Here is a 21,589-nt window from a genome sequence, read left to right as displayed (position 1 = left end):
TTTTTTAGAGCAAGTCGTAGAATAACGTGATCCCATATATACAAAAATACGTATATTTCTAAAAGATCAGAAAGAACACACGTTGACCATAGAGTGAATACCCAGCTGATGGGAAGGGGAGTAAGACTCATCCAGGAAAAGGGAACTTTCTTTTTCTCTTTTATTTTAAACATCTTACACTTTTGTGCTGTTCCTACTCATGTATTTTTAACTTTTTGGGCATTATCACAAGTTGAAGTTTTAATTACACAAGGTATACATAAATATCTGGTTCTAATAAAAAAATCGGAGCCCTGGTGGCACAATGGTTAAGAGCTGGGCTGCTAACCAAAAGGTCGGCAGTTCAGGTCTACCAGCTGCTCCTTGGAAACCCTGTGGGGCAGTTCTACTCTGTCCTATACGGTCGCTATGAGTCAGAACCAACCGGATGGCACGTAACAACAACAACAATAAAAAAAAAATTACAGTATTAAAAATAGTAATGAAATATCCTTTGACCATAACCTCCAATGCCATTTAGTGAATACCTTTACAGCCATTAAAAGATAGTTTTTTTTTTTAAAGGCATTAAGAATATTTTTATTAACTTTGGAGAAGGTACTATTGGAAACAAAAACATGACTTTCCAAAAGGCCACTTTGTGATCAAGTACACACCCAGAATGATCATAGCTTTGAGAAAGTGCTATGTTGTCTCTGTCTTGAGAATCACCTATTGCTTTAAAAGGTTGTTCAGCCCAACTCCAGAGCTGTAGTCAGGTGTATAAATGTGGCTTGAAACAGGTTCCAAAAGAAGATACCCAGTTCCACCAATTAAGTTAGGCTAGGTTCATAAGAAATACAGCTGTGGAGCAAGGAGTTAAGAACAGAGTCACATCTGCTTTTCTACTGGTTCTGGATCCTGTTGTATCTTGGTGGTAAATTTTTAGCTAATTTTCTCTTTCCTGGGGAACCCAAAGTGCCATATCATAAATAGAAAGGTTTGGTTGTAGAATTAGGTGGATGAGATTCTGTTTCTAATATTTTAACAAAAAGTTCTGAACAAGAACTATTGAGAACAGATTGGTCTCAGAGATGTGTTTAGGAACACTTTTTGATTGTCCTCCAAGCCATGTTGTTATCCACCTGGTAACACCACTCTTAACAACTGCTCCTTTTCTTTGCTTTTCATACCTAGGGCACTTCCAATCAATCACAGCACTTTATGGCACTAAGTTCTTGGGGGTGTGAAAATGTGCAATGAAAATTTTTCTCACTAGGACTTTGCCCCCTTTTCCTTCTGGACTATTTCCTGAGCTCAGTGTCATGCAGGTTTCCTGTTGGAGATTCTTCTGCATGTGTGTTTAAGTTCTTCCATTTGTTCTTCCTTCAGCTCTAAGTGTTCTGTAAGTCCTGATGAGGCTGGATCCAAGGAAGCATTCGCTTCATTCAAACATTCCTATGATGACACCAGCTTTCCTTCCATATTTTCTGCTGCTTCCTTTCAGTCAGTCACAAGTGGCTTTTGCTTTTTCAAGTCCAGCAGAATGTATAGCTTTTTCTTCGTGTTGGTCACCTAGTAATAGAGCATACTGCTTTATTTGTTCCCATGAGAAAGCCACAGTGCAATTTCTTCCCTCTATGTGGAGACCACATTCCGTTGTTCCTGCAATGTCTCTACCTGCATATGGGCTTGATGGCTTGCATTTTCCACTGCAGTATGGGATGAAACTAGCTTTTCCTCCTATACTGTGACTTTCTTTTTAGCTTAGCCTCCCTATCTTTTGCAGCCAAAACCTCATGAGTATAAAAATTTGTGATTCTAAAAGATGGTTACATAACCTCTCTACTTCCTGGTTGAAGTATACTTCTTAAGAGGTACACGTTGAACCTCGTTCTGCAGGGCTCACTTTTCCATTTGTTTCTGTTTCAGGGCCAACATAGCTTGGTTTCTCTTCTGATGAAACATAACTGTCTTCTCTTGCATTGGTGGAACTGCACTTAAAGCCGATTTAACTCTCTAGTCTTGCCCTATCCCTTGTCTTTCAACAGTTGCTCAGAAGCAAGAGCCTTCTGCTTCATTGCACGGCACACAGACTTTTTCTTGCAGCATCACAGAAAACTGCTTGTAATGCTTGACGTTCTGATCCCTCTTACCTGGGTGTCTTGACTCTTTTTTCATGTTCTTCTTTTAGGTCACAAATACCCACTTCTAAAATCAACATTCTCTCCTTCAGGCTTGTTATCACCTTCCTCAAAAGTTCATCCTCATTTGCTTTGTAGATGAAGTGTTCATTTAAATAAATTAATTATTCCTTTTGGCTTCGATTAAGAGTCTTCCCTTAAGTAACTTTTGTAAAATATGTTTCTCCTTCATCTGCTTAATTTCTAAATCAGTTTGTTCATGTTCTTTTAGTTCTGAGGTGATGGGAATCCAATCAATCTCTGATTATTTTTCTAGGGAGTTGTAGTTGTTGCATCTTTTTTCCTGCAGTGATTTTCTTAGCCCTACTATCTTTTTGTTGAAACAACTGAAAAGACTCGGTCAATATATCTGACTGAATTGCCCTAAGAGACTCTGATGACTGTGACATAAGTGATAATCCAAAGGAGTAATACGGTAAGAAGTTATCCTAGAAGAAGGTCCCTTGGTATCGCAAAGCTATCTTATGCTCCCCTCTGCAAAACTTGCACTAATTCCTGACCAAAATTTTTGAGTTTGGTTTCATGTCATTCATAATTTTGGATCAGGTCAGTATAATGCATTAGTAATTTAGAATTATCATCACTTTCAACCAAAACCTGTGCTGGAAGTTGATGAAGTTCTTCCTGAAGTTGGGACAACTCATGTGACATATTTTGAATTGTGGTTGTCACCACTGTTGCCACTCTTCCATTTTATTGGTCTGCTGTTTTAATTTATCAAGTTCCAGTTAAGCTCCTCAAACTGATTACTATTGTAATGTGCTGTAGTGGCAGAAGTCCTATCTAAACTTCAGGGGGAGCGATGAGAGCCAAGACCAGCCCAAAGCTGATTCCTGTGAGGTGGATGGAGGTCAGACATACCTCCACTCTCCAACCTTTTTACCAATTCTGACACCAGATGTCCCTCTCACGGCACTCTCTACTTTTCTGCTGGGTTCGATAATTTGTTGCGGTGGCCGTGTAGAACTCACAGACCATACACACAATTACGTGGTTTATTAGGGAAGTAACAAGTTACAACTTGGGATCAGGTTCAACTTGAAGGTAACAGGAATGACTCAGGAGACAGGATAAGTTCATCAATCAGGACAGCTTCTAACCTCTCAGCTCCTTCTCCACCATGCCCGCCACTGGCCCTTGTTCTTGGCCTCTACCCTGCTTGGGCAAGTGTTATAGCTCTTTAGCTCCACTGATAAGTGCCTGGAGGCACTTCTCTCTGCTAGGAAACCCCCTACCTGAAGGTACTCAGCTCTCTTGCTCTGTGGGTTGGCAAGCCCACTGCTGTACTTCTCACGCTGCAGCTTTCTCGCTCCAGCCTCCTGGTTCTCACCACTCATACCGTCTTGTATCATCTCACTCCGTCTCAGGCCACCTGGTGCCGTCTCCAGGGTTGCACCTCTGTCTGTCTCCTGGGTCTAGGATGTTCTCAGGCAAGGACCCTGGATCCAAAGGATGCATCCTGCTCCCAGCTCTTCTTCTTAATGGTACTGAGGTCCCCCTCAACCTCTGTGGGATTGCCTCTTTTAAGCCTAGCAAGATTGCAAAACTGACCAATCATTTTGTGGGAGTTATAAGACCATGGCCAGAAAGGCTATATGAAAAGAGAAATCCATTGCCCTGCAACTATTAACACCACTAAGCTCATCACCTTTGTTGATTGTCTGTAAAACTGCCAATAAAGTCTGACGTTTCTGACTAATGCATGTATTTCAGTGTCTTTCTCTTGGATGATATGTGATACATTCTGAACAGTTTCTCTAAAGATATTCTAGCCATTGTTTTCAAATCTCATGGACAATTTTTAATCTCCATTTTGCAGCATAATGAGGGCTGCCTCCTTGGCAGTAATTATACTCCCTTGAGATGGCTATTTTCCTTAGTCTTCTCACTGAAAACAGCTAATACTTGTTCTCTTTCCATAGTGTATGCCTGTAGTTGCTGTTGAAGGTAAACAACATCCGGGGTTTAGGAAGCTGCACAAATTCCAGCATGAAGACCCTGCTTTTCCCAATCTTTTACCGGCTCTTAAATGGACTGATTATCTGCTAGATAACCTGCATTAGTTTACCAGCCTTATCTTTGGACAGCTGATTGATCTGTTTCATTAAAGATACATATTTTTTTCATTTAGAAGTTTAATTTCCAATTCTTTTATATCTTTACATGCTAAAACCAAATTGTCATTTTCCATTTTGAGAGCAAAAGCAGCTTTCTTTAAATTTTCACTAAGTGGTTCTATTTCTGAAAGATTTTGCTTTACATTTATAACTTCAGCTTCCTTTTCTTTCAGTAAGTCACCCTTAAAATAACTGTTAGAATCTTGACTAAGAAACTGAGTGAACTCTTTCGAAAGTTCCTCCTCATTTTGTCTAATATATTCCTTTGGATCAAAGTTCTCCTTCTGGATGTTTACATTAGTTTTGATGACTTATTTAGTTGATTTATTAAATCTCCTGCTTTATCCTCAAGCTTCTGCTGGGTTGAATGTAAACCAGTAAGCACCAATTCACTTTGAATTAACCTTTCTCCGTGTGTAACTCTTTCGTCATGTTCATTTTATCGTCTCCAAGTTGACAAACTTTTTTTTTCTTTTTATCCTCTAGATCTTGTTTTAGTTTATTGATGATGTTATCTCATTTTGTCCTACCAATAGCTGATCTTTTATCAAAAAGCAAGTGCTTTGTAGCTGCTTCTTTCTGCTTGTCCAATTCTTCTATCTCAGCTATCAGTACTTCCTTTTCAGTAATAATCTGGGTACATTTTCTTTTGCCTCTAAATCACATCTTAAATCTTTCAATTCTGAGTCCAAATCCAGGTCTCTGTTAGCTGTACTATTATTTTTCGTTTATTTATTGTTTTTTTCTTTTAGCTGTACTTTTAATTACTTCACATTCATCATTCACTTTTAAAAGTGATATTTGAAGTTGTTCCCTTTCTTAATAATAAATTTTCTTTTTCTAACACTTGGACATGCTTAAGTTTCAGGCTGCTATAACAGAAATACCACAAGTGGATGGCTTTAATGAACAGAAGTTTATTCCCTCACAGCCTGGCAGGCTAGAAGTCCAAATTTAGGGCGCCAGCTCCAGGGGGAGGCTGTCTCTCTCTGTCAGCTCTGGAGGAAGATCCTGTCATCCATTTTCCCTTGGTCTAGGAGCTTCTCAGTGCAGGCACCTCAGATCCAAAGGACAAGCTCTGCTCTCTGCACTGCTTTTTTGGTTGTATGAGGCCCTCCTGTCTCTGTTCACTTCTCTCTTTTATATCTCAAAAGAGATTGGCTCAAAACACCATTCGATCTTGTAGATTGAATCCTGCCTCATTAACATAACTGCTGCTAATCCCATCTCATCAACATCTTAGAGACAGGGTTTACAACACATAGGCAAATCACATCAGATAACAAAATGGTGGACAATCACACAATACTGGGAATCATGGCCTAACCAAATTGATACACATATTTTGGGGGGACACAATTCAATCCATGATAGTAATGTTGTTATCCTGGTTTATTCTATGCAGTCTTATAATTTCATTTTCAGCATCAGACAATGCTTGTTATAGTCTAAACACTTCTTCCACTGATAGACTCTGAGGAAGAATTCGTTGCCTTTCTGTCCCTATATTACATTACTTCATAACGTAAGCCTGCAATTTACTATTTCCAGTCTCAAGGTTTCCATTCTTCTGTTATTTTATCCCTTTTCCACATTTAGCAGTTCGTACTCTCTCTTCAAACCATCTCTGTCCTTTTCTGTAGAAGATAATTTTTTATTGATGCCTTTTAGGTTGGCCTCAAGTTCCTCATTTGTTTTTGATTTTTTGGGGGGGGGGTGAGGTAAGGAGGTAGAATCTATTTTTTCAGATTGTTGAAGTTGAATGGTTTCTTTTTGCATTCATGCATTTTAGAGTGATCAGGGACTCCAATTCCTGAATCACCTTGCCATGAGAGTTGTTCAAGTTCTTCAGTTCAGCCTTCACAGTCACAATTCTTCTTGATGCTAACGACTTATTTCTGTCAATTTCTGTTTATGGGCATTCTGTAACACTGTCATTTTGTGTTGATGTTTACCAGTTGCTTGACTTAGCCTCTGTTGAAGCTCCTTCATGGTGTCTTGCAGGTTGCAGATTTCACTTGGATCAGAGCTCTTAGTTCTTGGTGCCATAGAAGCCTGAGCAATATGCCTCCAATGACCAACTTGAGACTCAAGTCTTGAAACTTCATTGGACAATCTATTTATTTCTTGTTGTGACCAATTGATGTCAGCAAAGTCCCATGTCATCGTGGTGGAAAACAACTGGTACCACAAAGGAATGAAGGTGGTGCAGTGGCTGCCGGTCCCCCTCCAGCTCCAAAGTGGACTGACAGAGCGGCTGACCGCAGCTGCAGTACCTGATCCTGTAGTGCAGTCTGTCTGGCTCTAAGTAATCTGACCTGTGTCTCCCGTTGAAGTGAATATTGGTAATTTGTAGATTGCTGCTTCAGCTGAAGTTCTGATGCTTTCTCTTTTAGTTCAGTTATCACTATTGTTGTCGTTAGTTGACCTTACGTCAGCTCCTACTCATGGTGACCTTTATGTATAATAGAATAAAACATTGCCTGGTCCTGCACCATCCTCATGATCATTGGTATATTTGAGCCCATTGTTGCAGCTACTGTGTCAATCCATCTCATAGAAGGTTTCCCTCATTTTCATTGACCTCTACATGATGTCATTTTCTAGTAATTGGTCTTTGCCGATGGTGTCCAAAATAATCGAATCAAAGTCTTGCCATCCTCACTTTTAAGGAACATTCCGATTGTGTTTCTTCTAAGACTGATTTGTTTGTTTTTTTGACAGTCCACAGTATATCAATATTCTTAGACAACACCACAGTTTGAATGTATCAGTTCTTCTGTCTTCCTTTTTCATTATTTAACTTTCATATGCCAACTAGGCTATTGAAAATTTCATGGCTTGGTCAGACACACCTTAGTCATCAGTGTGACATCTTTGATTTTTTTAAATCTTTAAAGAGGTCTTTTGCAGCAGATTTGCCCAGTGCAAATCTTGACTACTGCTTCCACAGACTTTGATTGTTGAGCAAAGAAAAATGAAATTGCTGACAACTTCAGTATCTTCTCCATTTATCATGATGCTGTTTATCTTTTAAGCGTCGCATTCTCTGATCTTAAGATTGTCTGAATGGCTTCAATTTCATTCCTCCCTACCAGTTGCCATTGAGTCAATTCCAATTTGTGGACACCGCATGTGTGGCAGAGTAGAACTGTGCTCCGCAGGATTTTGAATGGCTTATTTTTCAGAAGTAGATTGCCAGACCTTTCTTTCAAGGCATCTCTCTGTAGCCTTAAACTTTCATTCTTTCTGTCAGCAGCCCACGTTGTTATCAGTTTGCACCACCCAGGGACTCCTTCCTTTCTCCTAGAGTTCGATAATTCTTGTACTTCCTCTGTGCCCTGTATCAGCGTATCCTTCGTAAAGTTGGAAAATGTGGCCAGTGAGGGAAGCCACCCTGCTCCCTACTTGCCCCAGGGAATGGCCCAAGCCTGAGCCAAGACCACCAAACCAGGAAGACAGTGCAGCAGGTCAGAGATTGACCAGATCCCCTCTGAGAGAAGCGACCAGCGTTGTCAGACGATCCCACCAAGTGCCCTTGCACCATTACCTTCCCGAAGCTAGTCCCAATCCAAACACAATGAGGGGTACCTAGTCCACACCGGCTTGGGAGAGTGTGGGCTCTGCCTAGAAGTGCCTCTAATTGGCCTGAGACTTTATGGAGGACACAGTCACCCACATGGGGCCTCTGCTCATCCTCACGACTTCCCACCTTCCGGGTTGGGTCACTTCTTCCTCTGCTTGAGTGGCTTTCCTGAGTTCTGGTGGGCACCTCCTGCTAACTCCTGGCTGAAGCCAAGACCAGGCTCTGAAAGCTGCAACTAAAAAAAAGTACTTTTACTTGGGTCTGTTTCTGTGTGTGTGAGTGGGTGCATGCTAATAAAAGATATACATTGCCTTTTACTTTTTTACTAAGTGGTATCATACTATGTACTGTTCTGCACCTTGTGATTTGCACGTAACGATTTTTGAAACATTTGAGGTAAAATTTACATGTTGAAAAGCATACATCTTAAGAGTACAAATTGGTGCATTTTTACAAATTTATATACCTGGGAGTATTATCCCAATAAAGATATTGAACGTTTTTATCATCCATTTCCGGGACCCCTTTCCCATTCAACCTGCCAGCCTCCTGCTCCACAACCACCGTTCTGATATCTGTCCCCATAGACGAGTTTTGTCCATTCTGAACATCATATACATGGTATCACACCACATGTACTCTTTTGTGTCTGGCTTCTTCCCACGTGGTTTTGAGCTCTAGCCATAGTACCACACCACCCACCACTGCCGTCGAGTCGATTCAGACTCATAGCGACCCTGAACTACCGACCTTTTGGTTAGCAGCTGTAGCACTTAACCGTTACACTAGCAGGGTTTCCCTAGCCATAGTGAGAGAGAGAGTAGTAACTTTTAAATATCAATCAATAAGTAAAAGTATGTAAAGATCCTAGTAGGTTAAATCCAGTTGCTGTGGGAGTCGATTCTGACCCCGTGTGTGTCAGAGTGGAAATGTGCTCAATAGGGTTTTCAAAGGCTGGTCTTTCAGATGTAGACGGTCAGGCCTTTCTTCCAAGGTGCCTCTGGGCAGACTCGAACCCCGCCAACCCTTCAGTTAATAGACCAGCGTTTAACTGTTTGTGCCACCCTGGACTCCCCTAGTAATTGGCGGTCCCTTAGTTGGTGCTCAACAGAAGGCGGAGTTAGAGGGTCTTTGGGGCCCGGACGGCGGACGGGATCGCGGTCGGTCGCTCACTCGGCCCCGGGGAGCGCGCGCGGCCGCCCGGTGTAGCCGAGGCCTCGCTGCGCGCTGGGCCCAGAGCCGCGCTCCCGCAGGCCTGGCGGGCGGCGCCGCTGGAAGTGACGCAGCGAGGGCGGGGCCGCCGGCCGAGAGAGCTGCCGCCGCCGCTGCCTCCTCGGCCGGGAAGCGATGTAGGAGCCGCCAGGCCGTTCCCCGCCCTGCCCGGCCGAGCCCCGCGGGCCGCCGCCGCCGCCGCCATGAAGAAGCAGTTCAATCGCATGAAGCAGCTGGCCAACCAGACCGTGGGCAGGCGAGTGTGCGGGCCGGGCTGGGGCGGGGGTTGCGCCGGCCCGGGGCCGGGGGCGGGGTGGCTGCCCTGCGGGCCCGGCAGCTCCCGACCGGCCGCCGCTCCGCCCGAGGCCAGCGGGGCCTGGGGCCGGGGGGCTGCGCCGTGCCGCGAGCTGGGCGCCGAGCTCTGGGCGGCCGTCTGCAGCCCTGGCGCCGCCTGGTCCCCGGACACCAGCTGGGGCGGGCCACTGCCTCCCTTTGCAGCCACCCCTCAGGGTCCCCACCGCCCATTGTCCCTGCCCGGAGGAGCATCGCCCTCCGGGGACTAGACTTGACCCATGCCGTTCCTTGCCGGGTGACCTAGCCATTCCAGGCTCTCTGCCTTGGGCTGAAAGTTCGGTAACTCTATGCTTAATGTTGTGCCGAGCGCTGTGCTTGGGAGCGGCATTCCCCGTCTTTCGGGGGTTGACCCCCTGTTGGAAACCCTTCACTTACAGGTGCATGATGACAGTAATCGAATCTGCTTAGTGAATTTCACAACTCACTTTGAGGGAGTTCAGAGTTGTGCTGTCTCAAAATCAGGTCTAATAGGAACTAACTTGACTGCTCCAAGTTCTGGACATTTAGAAATTAGTAATTTGGGAGAAAAGGATTGTGGAACCGTCTTGCACCAACTTTAAAAATACGTATTTTTAAAGTTTTTCTCACCTTGCTTTTGGAAACAGATACTTCAAATTTTTTTGAAACTACAGAATGTACATTTATATATATATATATACATACAGATACACACATGTTTTTGTTTTTTGGCCTGACAAGACACAAGAATTTTTAAGTGACAGAATAGACCAGAGTTTGTAGATAATCAGGCTATTGGAACAGGAATGATTTGTGGTTTTGAGAGCTTCTCGAGGTGATTGTCATGTGCCGTATTATCTGGGGCACATATTTCAAGGTCTTTCAGGGCAGCTAGCTGCACTGTACCAATTCACTGCTTGTTCTGTGGAGAGATATGAAAGTATGTGTTTTTCATAGCTTTTGCTTTTTTTTTCCCCCGAGTTTAGTAAAAGGGGGGTTTGGTTTGGTCAAAACATGTGAGGTACTTCTTTTTTTTTATATGTGCACGAAAATACTTTTACTTCCTCTTGACTTTTCTAAATTTGTGTTTTGCTGTTTCGTTTCCCTCAACTTTTTGCTTAGTTTTGGGGTTTAGTTTTTTTTTTTTTTTGGTTCCCCCAACCTGTTTATCATGGTGTGCATTTATCCTACTTCCAGGGCTAATCCCAGTTCCCTGAAGCCCAGACATGCCAACTTTTCTGCTATTCATAGGAAAATCAAAGAAATAATGCTGAGAGGCAGCAGGCCCCAGTGGTAGTGGGAGCTAATGTTTCAAGCAGGAATCTACAAGCAGATTATAATTTCTTGCGAGTTTTGTACACTGTTTAGTGTTGTCATTGGAGGCATAGTGTTGTTAAGCACTCCTCTGCTAACTGAAAGGTTGATGGTTCAAATCTACCAGCTGCTCTGCAGGAGAAAAATGTGGCAATTTGCTCCTGTAAGGATTACAGCCTTGGAAGCTCTATGGGCCAGTTCTACTCTGTTCTGTTGGGTTGCTGTGAGTCAGAATCGACTCAACAGCAATGGGTATGTTTTTTTTTTATTTTATTGGTATTCTCAGCTATGTGCATTGTGGGGTCAATATTTAGTGAGTATCAAGATACATTTGTGACATTATCATTTTGACCTGTTTTTACGTAATTTGTAACAGGCAAGGACATTGTCTTTTTCTATGGCATTCTGAGGCTTTTCAAGCTATGTAGCCTTCAAGATCCCTTTGACCCATGCATCTTTTTAGCCACTTCTCTTCACACGGATTTGAATTCCAGCCATACTCATCTACTTTCAGTTTCCAGGGGAGGCCAGGCTTCCTTCTATCTAGAACTCTCGGAAGCCTCTTTCACCACCTCCTATAGTCATCTCCTTCCTACCCACCCTGCAGGTCTCCCGGTAAAGGTCTCTGCCTCTGGACGGACTTCCCTTATGCTCCGACATACATTGGATGTCCCTCCTGGGCACTTTTGTAATCTCACGTAGCACCTGTCTTTCTATAATGCTGCTGCCTCTTTGCTTATCCGTGTTCTCCATTAGCCTAAACACCTTGAGGGTCCTTGCTCTGTTTCTCCTTTGACTCCCAGAGCCTGCCGTGGTTCCTGTCGCAGGGTAGATGCTCAGTAAATTTTGTTAGTGCCAGGATTCTGGTACTTACTATATCTCCTGGTAGTGTGGACACAAGTATGGGAAAATGTGAAGTGGATAGGGAGGTGGTGATTCATACTGGGACTATAATTCTGGGCCTGACCTTTGACTCTGTTTAAAAATCTTTATTGCAGGATGCCAGTGGAAGCTGCAGCTATTAGAGAGCTATTATGGGTGTGGCAATTATGCACCCAAAGTCACAATATCAGGGTTTACTGGGGAACCTGTTGCTTTCCTGCTGTTGATTTCCTTGATATATATATATATATATTTTTTTTTTTTTCCCCCACTTAACTCATCACAAATGGCTAGGGAGGAAAAACGGAGGCAGGAGAGTAAGTACTGGTGACATCTGGGCCCTAGAATTGTTATCACCTGGAAGTAGATGGTTGGTGGGCACAAGAATCAGGGTCAAGATGAAACATAGAAAGCAAATATGTTTTCTGTTTTTATTTTTATTTTCGACTAATGAGTGATCCAGACAGAGAAGGAAGTTATGTATGTGAATGGTGTTCCCACTGTGTATGTTGGTTTACCAATTCATAAGCATTCTAGGTGGTGTCTTGCAATGAGGTATTCTCTCCCCAGGATGGGACCCCGTGAGTAGCCCTACAGTGGGTGTCGTAAGCCGGACATGTGGGAGAATTACTGATGCCTGGAAGGAGGAGTTCGTATGATGCAGTTTGTTTCCAGTGGGTGAATAAGTCTGTTTCCAAGATGGTCTGCGTATGCCAGGTTGTTTCATGATATGAGTGTCTTGACGAGAATTAGGATAGTTCCGTTTGCCCACGTGCCTTTGTTGTTGATTCATCTATTCAACACAGACTTGTTGAGGCCAAACTGTGTGCCACTGGCAGGGTATTGAGGAATCAAAGTTGAATATGACATTGTCTCTGCTCTGAAGGAGCTCAGTAGGTATGTGGAGGAGATAAGCAAGTAAAAAATCATTATATACCAGAGATAAATGCTGATAAAGGGCTGGCTGATGATGCACAGAGCAAAACCAAGCTGTTACTGGATGGAGGGAGATAACAAAAGCTTCCCAGAGGAGAAAAATTTGAGGGGATCCTTTTTTCCCTTCTGTCTCAATTTTCTCTTACATAAACCAAGTCTCTTTTGGTTACAAGTAAGAAGAAAGCCAATTCAAATTGCCTTAAGCAAAGGTGGGCATTAATTGGCTCGTATGTGACCAGAAGAGTTCAAGAGCAGTGTGGCTTCAGTCTACTGACAGGCTGTGTCCACAGGAAGAGCCCCCGGTCTTCCATGGTACTCGGCTTCAGTTCTAGAGGAAAAGCGAGAACACTTCACCCTGTCACAGAGGTCAAAGTCCCAGGATTGGCTTCAGTGCTTCTGATGGGTCACATGCCTGTCCCTGGAAATAAGAATGGAGTCAGCCCCACCCAAACCACGTGGACTGACAGTGAGGAAACTGAGAGTTAGTGGGCAGTGGTACCCCAAGGTAAACTTGGATGTCCTAACAGGCAGTAGGGGAGAATGAGTGCTGCCCTATTTTTTTTTTTTTTGTAGTCTTGCTGAAAAGAGAAAGATTTTTCTTTTTTTCATTAAAACCCTTAAGAAACAAAAACTGAAACCCATTGCTATCGAGTTCATGAACTGCCACATAGGGTTTCCAAGGCTGTAAGTCTACAGAAGCAAACTGCCACATCTTTCTCTCACAGAGCAGCTTGTGGGTTTGAGCCTATGACCTTTCAGTTTGCAGCCAATCACTTAACCGCTGTGCCACCAGGGCTCCTTTAACACCCATTAGGTATAGATAATTCAGTGGACACAGATGATGCTTTAGGGAAGGTAAGGTCCTGAGCAGGAGGAAGGTGGACTCTAGGATGAGGAGCTTGAAGAACGTCTAGTTACGAGGCAGGAGTGTCAAGGAGTAGGAATTGGAGGGACAGAACTCATAACCCAGGTGAGGCTCTTGAAAGCAGTGTCTCATTTGGTATTGAAGTCACCTTTGATTGAATTACCCCTGTAGTACAGATTGGAGCCTTTCTAGATAGTCGTTTTAGATGAGCCCAAGTTACAAACTCAGATGTCTGGAGGGATCAAGTCTGGAAAAGAAATGAGTGACCCAGACCACATGAGCCCACAGTGACTTGGAGGGTCCCTGCCCCATACAGGAGTCATGTGGAAATGTGGACCCAGGGTGGCCTGACTTTTGCAGTTTTCAAGATGAGTCTGAGATCTGGGTTTTAATGAAAGTTAGTTGGCATTTAATGAAAATTAAACAAGCATGGCATACCTGAACCTTAACAAAATACATCCGTGGCCAGATTTAGCATGCGGGTCACCATTTGGCAGTTGCTTCCGTAGAAAGACCTGCTGGAGGTTAATGAACTCCTTTATTATTAAAAAAAAAAAAAAATTACTATCTTTTTTTTTGTTTCCTCTAACACCCCAATATTACTACATTGTGAGTCCTTTGAACTTGTTGAAGAGCTCAACCTTGCCTTAACTGAAATCCTTAAAAGTTCCAATAGTAGTAATCATTAACATTTCTATAGTGGTTTTGTTTACAAGGTGATGTGTACTGAACCACCTGACTTGGCTCTTTCCAATAGGATTATCATTTCTGTTCTACAAAGAAGGAACAATTACGTGCCAAGCCTGCACTGCTCCTAAGTGGCTGAGGCAGGACTGGGTCCTGGGTTTCTGGTTCTGGAGGCCATGTGCTTTTTACTACAGGGTCTGGGCTACCTTTTACCAGGAAGGATTAATGTGTACTAATGGTCATTAAACGTCTTCTGTGCCTATTATGTAGCTGGGTTAGGTGCTTTGCGTAAATGATCTCATTGCGTTCTCAGGGCAACACTCAGAGATGATGCTATTTATTCCTGATACAATGGTGAGGAAGCCAGAGCCCAAAGAGACCATCGAGCTGGTAAATGACAGAGCTGTGGATCCAAACCCAGGATTCTGATTCCAAAGCAGCTATAAATCTGAACGTCAAATGATCTATGCTAACGTGAGAAACCCCTTGTTAGAGTTATTAGTGACGCTTTCATTCAGTCCTGGAGGCTAAAGTTGGATTTGCTATAGTCCAGAGGCTCTGTATCTAGGAGATATTTGCCCCAACGGGCCATTTGACAGTGTCTGGAGATGTTTGTGATTGTCATGACTTTTGGGGGGAACATTGCTGCTGGCATTTGGTGGGCTCAGGCCCATTGCTGTAGAGTTGATTCTGACTCATAGCGACCCCATAAGACAGAGTAGAACTGCCCCATAGGGTTTCCAAGGAGCGGCTGGTAGATTTGAACTGCAGAACTTTTGGTTAGTGGCCGAGCTCTTAACCACTGTGCCATCAGGGCTCCATTTGGTGGGTAGAGGGCGGGATATTGCTAAAGACCTTACAGTGCACAGGACAGCCCCTACAAAGAGAATTATCCAGTGGTAAATGTCATCAGCACTGAGGTTGAGAAACCCTGGTCTAGTCTTCCAGGTTCTGAGAATTATCAGGATCCAAAGTAGTTTCTTGGGGAGCTATGGATGTGTTCTGTTTGGCCTATTCAGTATGTTTGTATTTGTCTGTCTGTCTATTGGCCCACATTTAAAAATTAGGAGTTTTTCCATCAAAATCTGGATTTCCAGTATATTTCAAAATTTTGGAATACCTGGCAATATCTGCCATTCCTACTTAGTACCAAGTAGCTGGAGCTGTTGCATTTGGATGGAACATCAGCTCTCTAATCAACTACAGGCCCTACTTAGCTTGTTTTAGACCTTCACATTCCTGCCTGATGTCTCCCTGATCACAGAAATCTAATGACCGTTTCCAGGAGTGAATGACTCACTCTCAGAGTTAGGTGCTATCCAGTCAGTTCCAACTCATAGCTACTCCATGTACAACAAACAAAACGCTACACTGTCCTGTGCTGTCCTCACAATTGTTGCCATGTTTGAGGCTATGGTTGCAGCAATTGCATCGATCCATCTCGTTGAAGGTCTTCCTCTCTTTCACTGACCCTCTGCTTTTCCAAGCATGATGTCCTTCTCCAGGGGCTGGTCCCTCCTGATAACATGTCCAAAGTGCGTGAGATGAAGTCTCGCCATCCTTAGCATTCTGACTATACTTCTTCCAAGACAGATTTGTTCATTCTTCTATCAGTCCATGCTGTTCAGTATTCTTTGCCAACACCATAATTCAAAGGCATCAATTCTTCTTTGGTCTTCCTTATTAATTGTCCAGTTTTTGCATGCATATGAGGCAAATGAAAATACCATGGGTTGGGTCATGTGCACCTTAGTCCTCAAAGTAATCTCATGAGATTGCCCATACCTTATTAAAAAAACAGGTCAAATTCTTACCCTGAGTCAAAATGCATCTCTACCCGCTAATCCCAGAACAATCTTCTGGTGCCATATCGAATAAATCTCATCTCTCTTCCAGCCCTTATCTTATTTGAGGATTCCAAACCGTTATCATTCTTTTGCCAGAAGTAACAGTCTGCATTCCCTCACTTACTCTGCTGTTTCCTTTTGCTTACCTGGTTTCTTCCAGCTTGTCTAGGGTAGCTCTGACCAGTATTTCTGAGAAAGAGCAGGTTGCCGTGCTCTGCTTCAATCTGAGTCAATTCCTACCAAACTCTGCATTGGAGAATGGAAAGAGGCCTGGTATCTTTGTAGCTTCTTTGAAATCTGATCTTCCGTGGCCTTGTTATGTAGTTTACAGTGTTGTGAAATCCTAGAATGTCAAACAGGGTATTTATAGGTGAGTGAAAGCCCATTCTTCACTGGAAAAAAATAAACCCTAGAAGAACGTGGTCAAATAGCATCATCTCTATATATGAAGGTAGCACGTTATTCTATGATGGAATTACCTTTGCAGCTGTGGTTCCCAGTGTGTACGCACAGATGCTCCAGGGTCTTGACATTATGGTAGAGAGTGCTAGCCTGGGCTCGATATGTGTGCCACATATCATCTTCAGACTCCAAAAAGTTTTACATATATCATTTTATTTCTGTTTTCCAAATGTAGGTAGATGACATAATAATTAAGTACAAATCCATTTTAAGGTAATATTACATTTCTATCTGCTCTTCTTGATAAACATAGATATTAAAAGTACTTCCACAATAGACTGGAACACTTATACACTGCTGGTGGCAATGTAAAATGGTACAACCACTTTGGAAATCGATTCAGTGCTTCCTTAAAAAATTAGAAATAGAATTACCATATGATCCAGCAGTCCCACTCCTTGGAATGTATCCTAGAGAAATAAGAGTCTTTACACAGGTATATGCACACCCATGTTCACTGCAGTACTGTTTACAATAGCAAAAAGATGGATGCAACCAAGGTGCCCATCAGCGGATGAATGGGTAAATAAATTATGGTATGTTCACACAATGGAATACTATGCATCGATAAAAAACAATGATGAATCTGTGAAACATTTCGTAACATGGAGGAATCTGGAAGGCATTATGCTGAGCGAATTAGTTGCAAAAGGACAAATACTGTATGAGACCACCATTAGAAGAACTCAAGAAATAATTTAAAGAGAAGAAAATATTCTTTGATGGTTATGAGAATGGGGAGGGAAGGAGGGAGGGAGAGGGGTTTTCACTAATTAGATAGTAGATAAGAACTATTTTAGGTAAAGGGAAAGACAACACACAGTACAGAAGGGGTCAGCACAACCAAACTAAACTAAAAGCAAAGAAGTTTCCTGAATAAACTGAATGCTTCAAAGACCAGTGTAGCAGTGGCGGGGGTTTGGGGACCATGGTTTCAGGGGACATGTAAGTCAATTGGCATAATAAAATCTATTAAGAAAACATTCTGCATCCCACTTTGGAGAGTGGCATCTGGGGTCTTAAACGCTAGCAAGCGGCCATCTAAGATGCATCAATTGGTCTCAACGCACCTGGAGCAAAGGAGAATGAAGAACACCAAAGACACAAGGTAATTATGAGCCTAAGAGACAGAAAGGGCTACATAAACCAGAGACTACATCAGCCTGAGACCAGAAGAACTAGATGGTGCCCGGCTACAACTGCTGACTGCCCTAACAGGCAACACAACAGAGAGCCCCTGAGGGGGCAGGAGAGCAGTGGGATGCAGACCCCAAATTCTTGTAAAAAGACCAGACTTAATGGTCTGACTGAGACTAGAAGGACCCCAGAGGTCATGGTCCCCAGACCTTCTGTTAGCTCAAGACAGGAACCATTCCCAAAGACAACTCTTCAGACAGGGATTGGACTCGACTATGCAATAGAAAATCATCCTGGTGAGGAGCAAGCTTCTTGGATTAAGTAGACACATGAGACTATGTTGGCATCTCCTATCTGGAGGTGAGATAAGAGGGAGGGCAGAGGGGGTCAGAAGCTAACCAATTGGACACGAAAAGAGAGAGTGGAGGGAAGAAGTGTGCTGTCTCGGTGGGAGAGCAGCTAGGAGTATATAGCAAGGTGTATATAAATTTTTGTATGAGAGACTGACTGGATTTGTAAACTTTCACTTAAAGCACAATAAAAAATTTTTTTTTAAATCCGAAAAAAAAGTACTTCTACAGTTCCTTACTCTTGGGGCTAGATGAGTTTCAGAATTCAAATAGTAGAAAAGTAATAATGCACATATGCTGTTGTATTGCGCAGGGGGGCCTGGGGCAGCACTCGGTAATCAAACATTGTTATCTCTGTAGTGAAGTATATGAAGAAACTCACACTAAATGGAATATATACAAAGATTATAAATAGCTTCATGCCAGTTCATGTCAAGTTTTCTTGCCAGATGAGTTACAAAAATACTTCTGATTTTTAGAGTTTTTTTGGATTTCAAAATGGTGAATAAGGGATTTTGGACTTTTTTGCCAGGGATGTCCCTGTTGAGAGAGCCTGTGGGTTTTTCATTTGTTTGTTTTTACTTTAAATAATGTGCCTTCCATTTCAAAGGGCTGGAAAGGACGATTATAATGTTTAAGCAGAGGTCACAAATTCAAGTGTCAGGGAATGTAAAATAAGTGTGTGTGTGTGTGTGTGTGTGTGTGTGTAAGACAATAGGGAGTGGTGGGGACTGTTGTGAACTAGTGAGTACATATCCAGTTAAAGGGGATAGTTGCTGTTCGGCTCCAGCCACTTGTTGCGATAGTAAATATGGGTGCAGTGTAGCCACATTTTCCTTCCTATTTTTAAAGATACTCCAGAAAGCTGATTTCCATGTGAAATATCTTGATATTTAAATGTTGGCAACTAAAAAGAAGGGAGAAAACAAAACAAAAAAGCCCTGTGTAGGCCAAAGAAAACATATCTGCAAGCTTTATCTGGCCTTACGCTGCCTGCTTTGGTCTCTAGTTTAAAAACTAATTTTTATGCTGTGAAGAGTTGGTAGTGGTACTGGTAGTGAACTACCTCTTGAGATGTGGTGGTGTGGTGCGATAGATTGCTTATGTGTGGTCTCACCATGGTCTTTTAACTCCCACCCAAGGGATTGGGTGGGACTGTGCAAATAAGGTAATTGTGGCCCACCAAGGAGATGGGTCAGTTTTACCATACTGTTAGGCTTAAAAGAGAGCCAATTTCAGAACACAGAGAGAATCTCACCACCACCAAGGAAGAAGAGAGAACAGCGGGACATGTACTTTGGACCCAGGATCCTTGTGCTGAGAAGCCTCTGGAACCAGGAGACAGAGAGAGAGAGAGCTGTAACACTGAAGACAGCAAGAAGTGGTGGCAGAGAAACAGTGGCAGGAGAGACTGGCAGGAAACAGCGTGGTGGGCTTCTCAGCCCTCAGAGTGAGAAAGCTGAGCACCTGCAGGCCGAGGCTTACTGGGGAAGTGGCTGCCTCTGTTACTTATCAGCAGAGCTAAGAGAACTTTTTAATACTTGCCCAAGCAGGTTAGAGGCTGAGAGGCCAGAGAGAGGTATGCCTGCAGGCATGACTGAGAAGAAGCAATCCTGATGGAAGAGCAGTATCCTGAGCATTCCTGAACCCAAACTGTAGCCTTTTACTTCCCTAATAAACCCTATAATTATAAGTATTGTCTGTGAGTTCCTTGTGGCCATTGCAAACCCAGCAGAGAAGTAGAAGGTGCCATGGGGGAGGGATGGTTGGTGTCAGAATTGGTCAAGATGGCAGAGAGAGGAGATGTGTCAGACCTCTGGCTCATAGAAACCAGCCTTGGGCTGTTGATCTTGATTCTCCTTCCCCCTCCTGAAGTTAGAGCAGGTCAGATGCTGCCCCCATGCCATTTTTTTTTTTTATTACTTAGTAAGAGTTTATTTATTAACAGCTCTTTATATTAAAAATAGGTAAAAAATATCATGAGCAAATAAGACAGTGTTCACAATATCAACAAAAAACAATGAGATATCTGCTAATGTAATAAACATGAGGAAAACTGTAAAACTGCTAAGATATAATCACTGATGCATACCATGTTCCTGGATAGAACCCCAGTGTGTTAAACCTGTCAGATCTCTGTCTCTCTCTCATTTAATTTTTTTTAATAATTTTTATTGTGCTTTAAGTGAAAGTTTACAAGTCAAGTCAGTCACATATAAGCTTACATACACCTTACTCCATACTCCCACTTACTCTCCCCCTAATGAGTCAGCCCGCTCCCTCCTTCCCGTCTCTCCTTTCGTGACCGTTTTGCCAGTTTCTAACCCTCTCTACCCTCCCATCTCCCCTCCAGACAGGAGATGCCAACACAGTCTCAAGTGTCCACCTGATACAAGTAGCTCACTCTTCATCAGCATCTCTCTCCAACCCATTGTCCAGTCCCTTCCATGTCTGATGAGTAGTCTTCGGGAATGGTTCCTGTCCTGGGCCAACAGAAGGTTTGGGGACCATGACCGCCAGGATTCTTCTAGTCTCAGTCAGACCATTAAATCTGGTCTTTTTATGAGAATTGGGGGTCTGCATCCTACTGTTCTCCTGCTCCCTCAGGGGTTCTCTGTTGTGCTCCCTGTCAGGGCAGTCATCGGTTGTGGCCGGGCACCATCTAGTTCTTCTGGTCTCAGGATGATATAAGTCTCTGGTTCATGTGGCCTTTTCTGTCTCTTGGGCTCATAGTTATCGTGTGACCTTGGTGTTCTTCATTCTCCCTTGATCCAGGTGGGTTGAGACCGATTGATGCATCTTAGATGGCCACTTGTTAGCATTTAAGACCCCAGACTTCAAAGTGGGATGCAGAATGTTTTCATAATAGAATTATTTTGCCAATTGAATTAGAAGTCCCCTTAAGCCATAGTCACCAAACCCCTGCAAGGGCCCTTGCTCCGCTGACCTTTGAAGCATTCAGTTTATCCCCGAAACTTCTTTGCTTTTGGTCCAGTCCAGTTGAGCTGACCTTCCCTGTATTGAGTATTGTCCTTCCCTTCACCTAAAGTAGTTCTTATCTACTAACTAATCAGTAAATAACCTTCTCCCCCCGCTTCCTCCCCCACCTCGTAACCACAAAAGTATGTGTTCTTCTCAGTTTATACTATTTCTCAAGATCTTATAATAGTGGTCTTATACAATATTTGTCCTTTTGCCTCTGACTAATTTTGCTCAGCATAATGCCTTCCAGGTTCCTCCATGTTATGAAATACTTCACAGATTCGTCACTGTTCTTTATCGATGCGTAGTATTCCATGGCGTGAATATACCATAATTTATTTAACCATTCATCTGTTGATGGACACCTTGGTTGCTTCCATCTTTTTGCTATTGTAAACAGTGCTGCAGTAAACATGGGTGTGCATATATCTGTTCGTGTAAAGACTCTTATTTCTCTAGGGTATATTCCGAGGAGTGGGATTTCTGGGTTATGTCGTAGTTCTATTTCTAACTTTTTAAGAAAACACCAGATAGATTTCCAAAGTGGTTATACCATTTTACATTCCCACCAGCAGTGTATAAGAGTTCCAATCTCTCCCCAGCCTCTCCAACATTTATTATTTTGTGTTTTTTGGATTAATGCCAGCCTTGTTGGAGTGAGATGGAATCTCATCATAGTTTTAATTTGCATTTCTCTAATGGCTAATGATCAAGAGC

At 42.9% G+C, this 21,589-nt stretch overlaps 1 protein-coding gene and 1 pseudogene across 2 annotated transcripts in view; one reads left to right on the top strand and one right to left on the bottom strand.

The window, feature by feature from the left end:
* Positions 1 to 711: 711 nt before the first annotated feature.
* On the bottom strand, positions 712 to 9,303 carry LOC126087509 (thyroid receptor-interacting protein 11-like; annotated as a pseudogene).
* ARHGAP17 (Rho GTPase activating protein 17) overlaps positions 9,184 to 21,589 on the top strand; it is a 104,132-nt gene continuing 91,726 nt past the window's right edge. For both annotated transcript variants that reach the window (XM_049903465.1, XM_049903464.1), the window contains exon 1: positions 9,184 to 9,354. In XM_049903465.1, coding sequence (XP_049759422.1) covers positions 9,302 to 9,354 — 53 coding nt within the window. In that variant the 5' untranslated portion in view covers positions 9,184 to 9,301. The remainder of the gene's footprint in view (positions 9,355 to 21,589) is intronic.

Source organism: Elephas maximus, chromosome 12 (genome assembly GCF_024166365.1).
Source record: "Elephas maximus indicus isolate mEleMax1 chromosome 12, mEleMax1 primary haplotype, whole genome shotgun sequence".
Classification (NCBI taxonomy): domain Eukaryota; kingdom Metazoa; phylum Chordata; class Mammalia; order Proboscidea; family Elephantidae; genus Elephas; species Elephas maximus.
The sequence above is the reverse complement of the archived record's forward strand: the minus strand, read 5'-3'. Positions and strand labels throughout refer to the sequence as shown.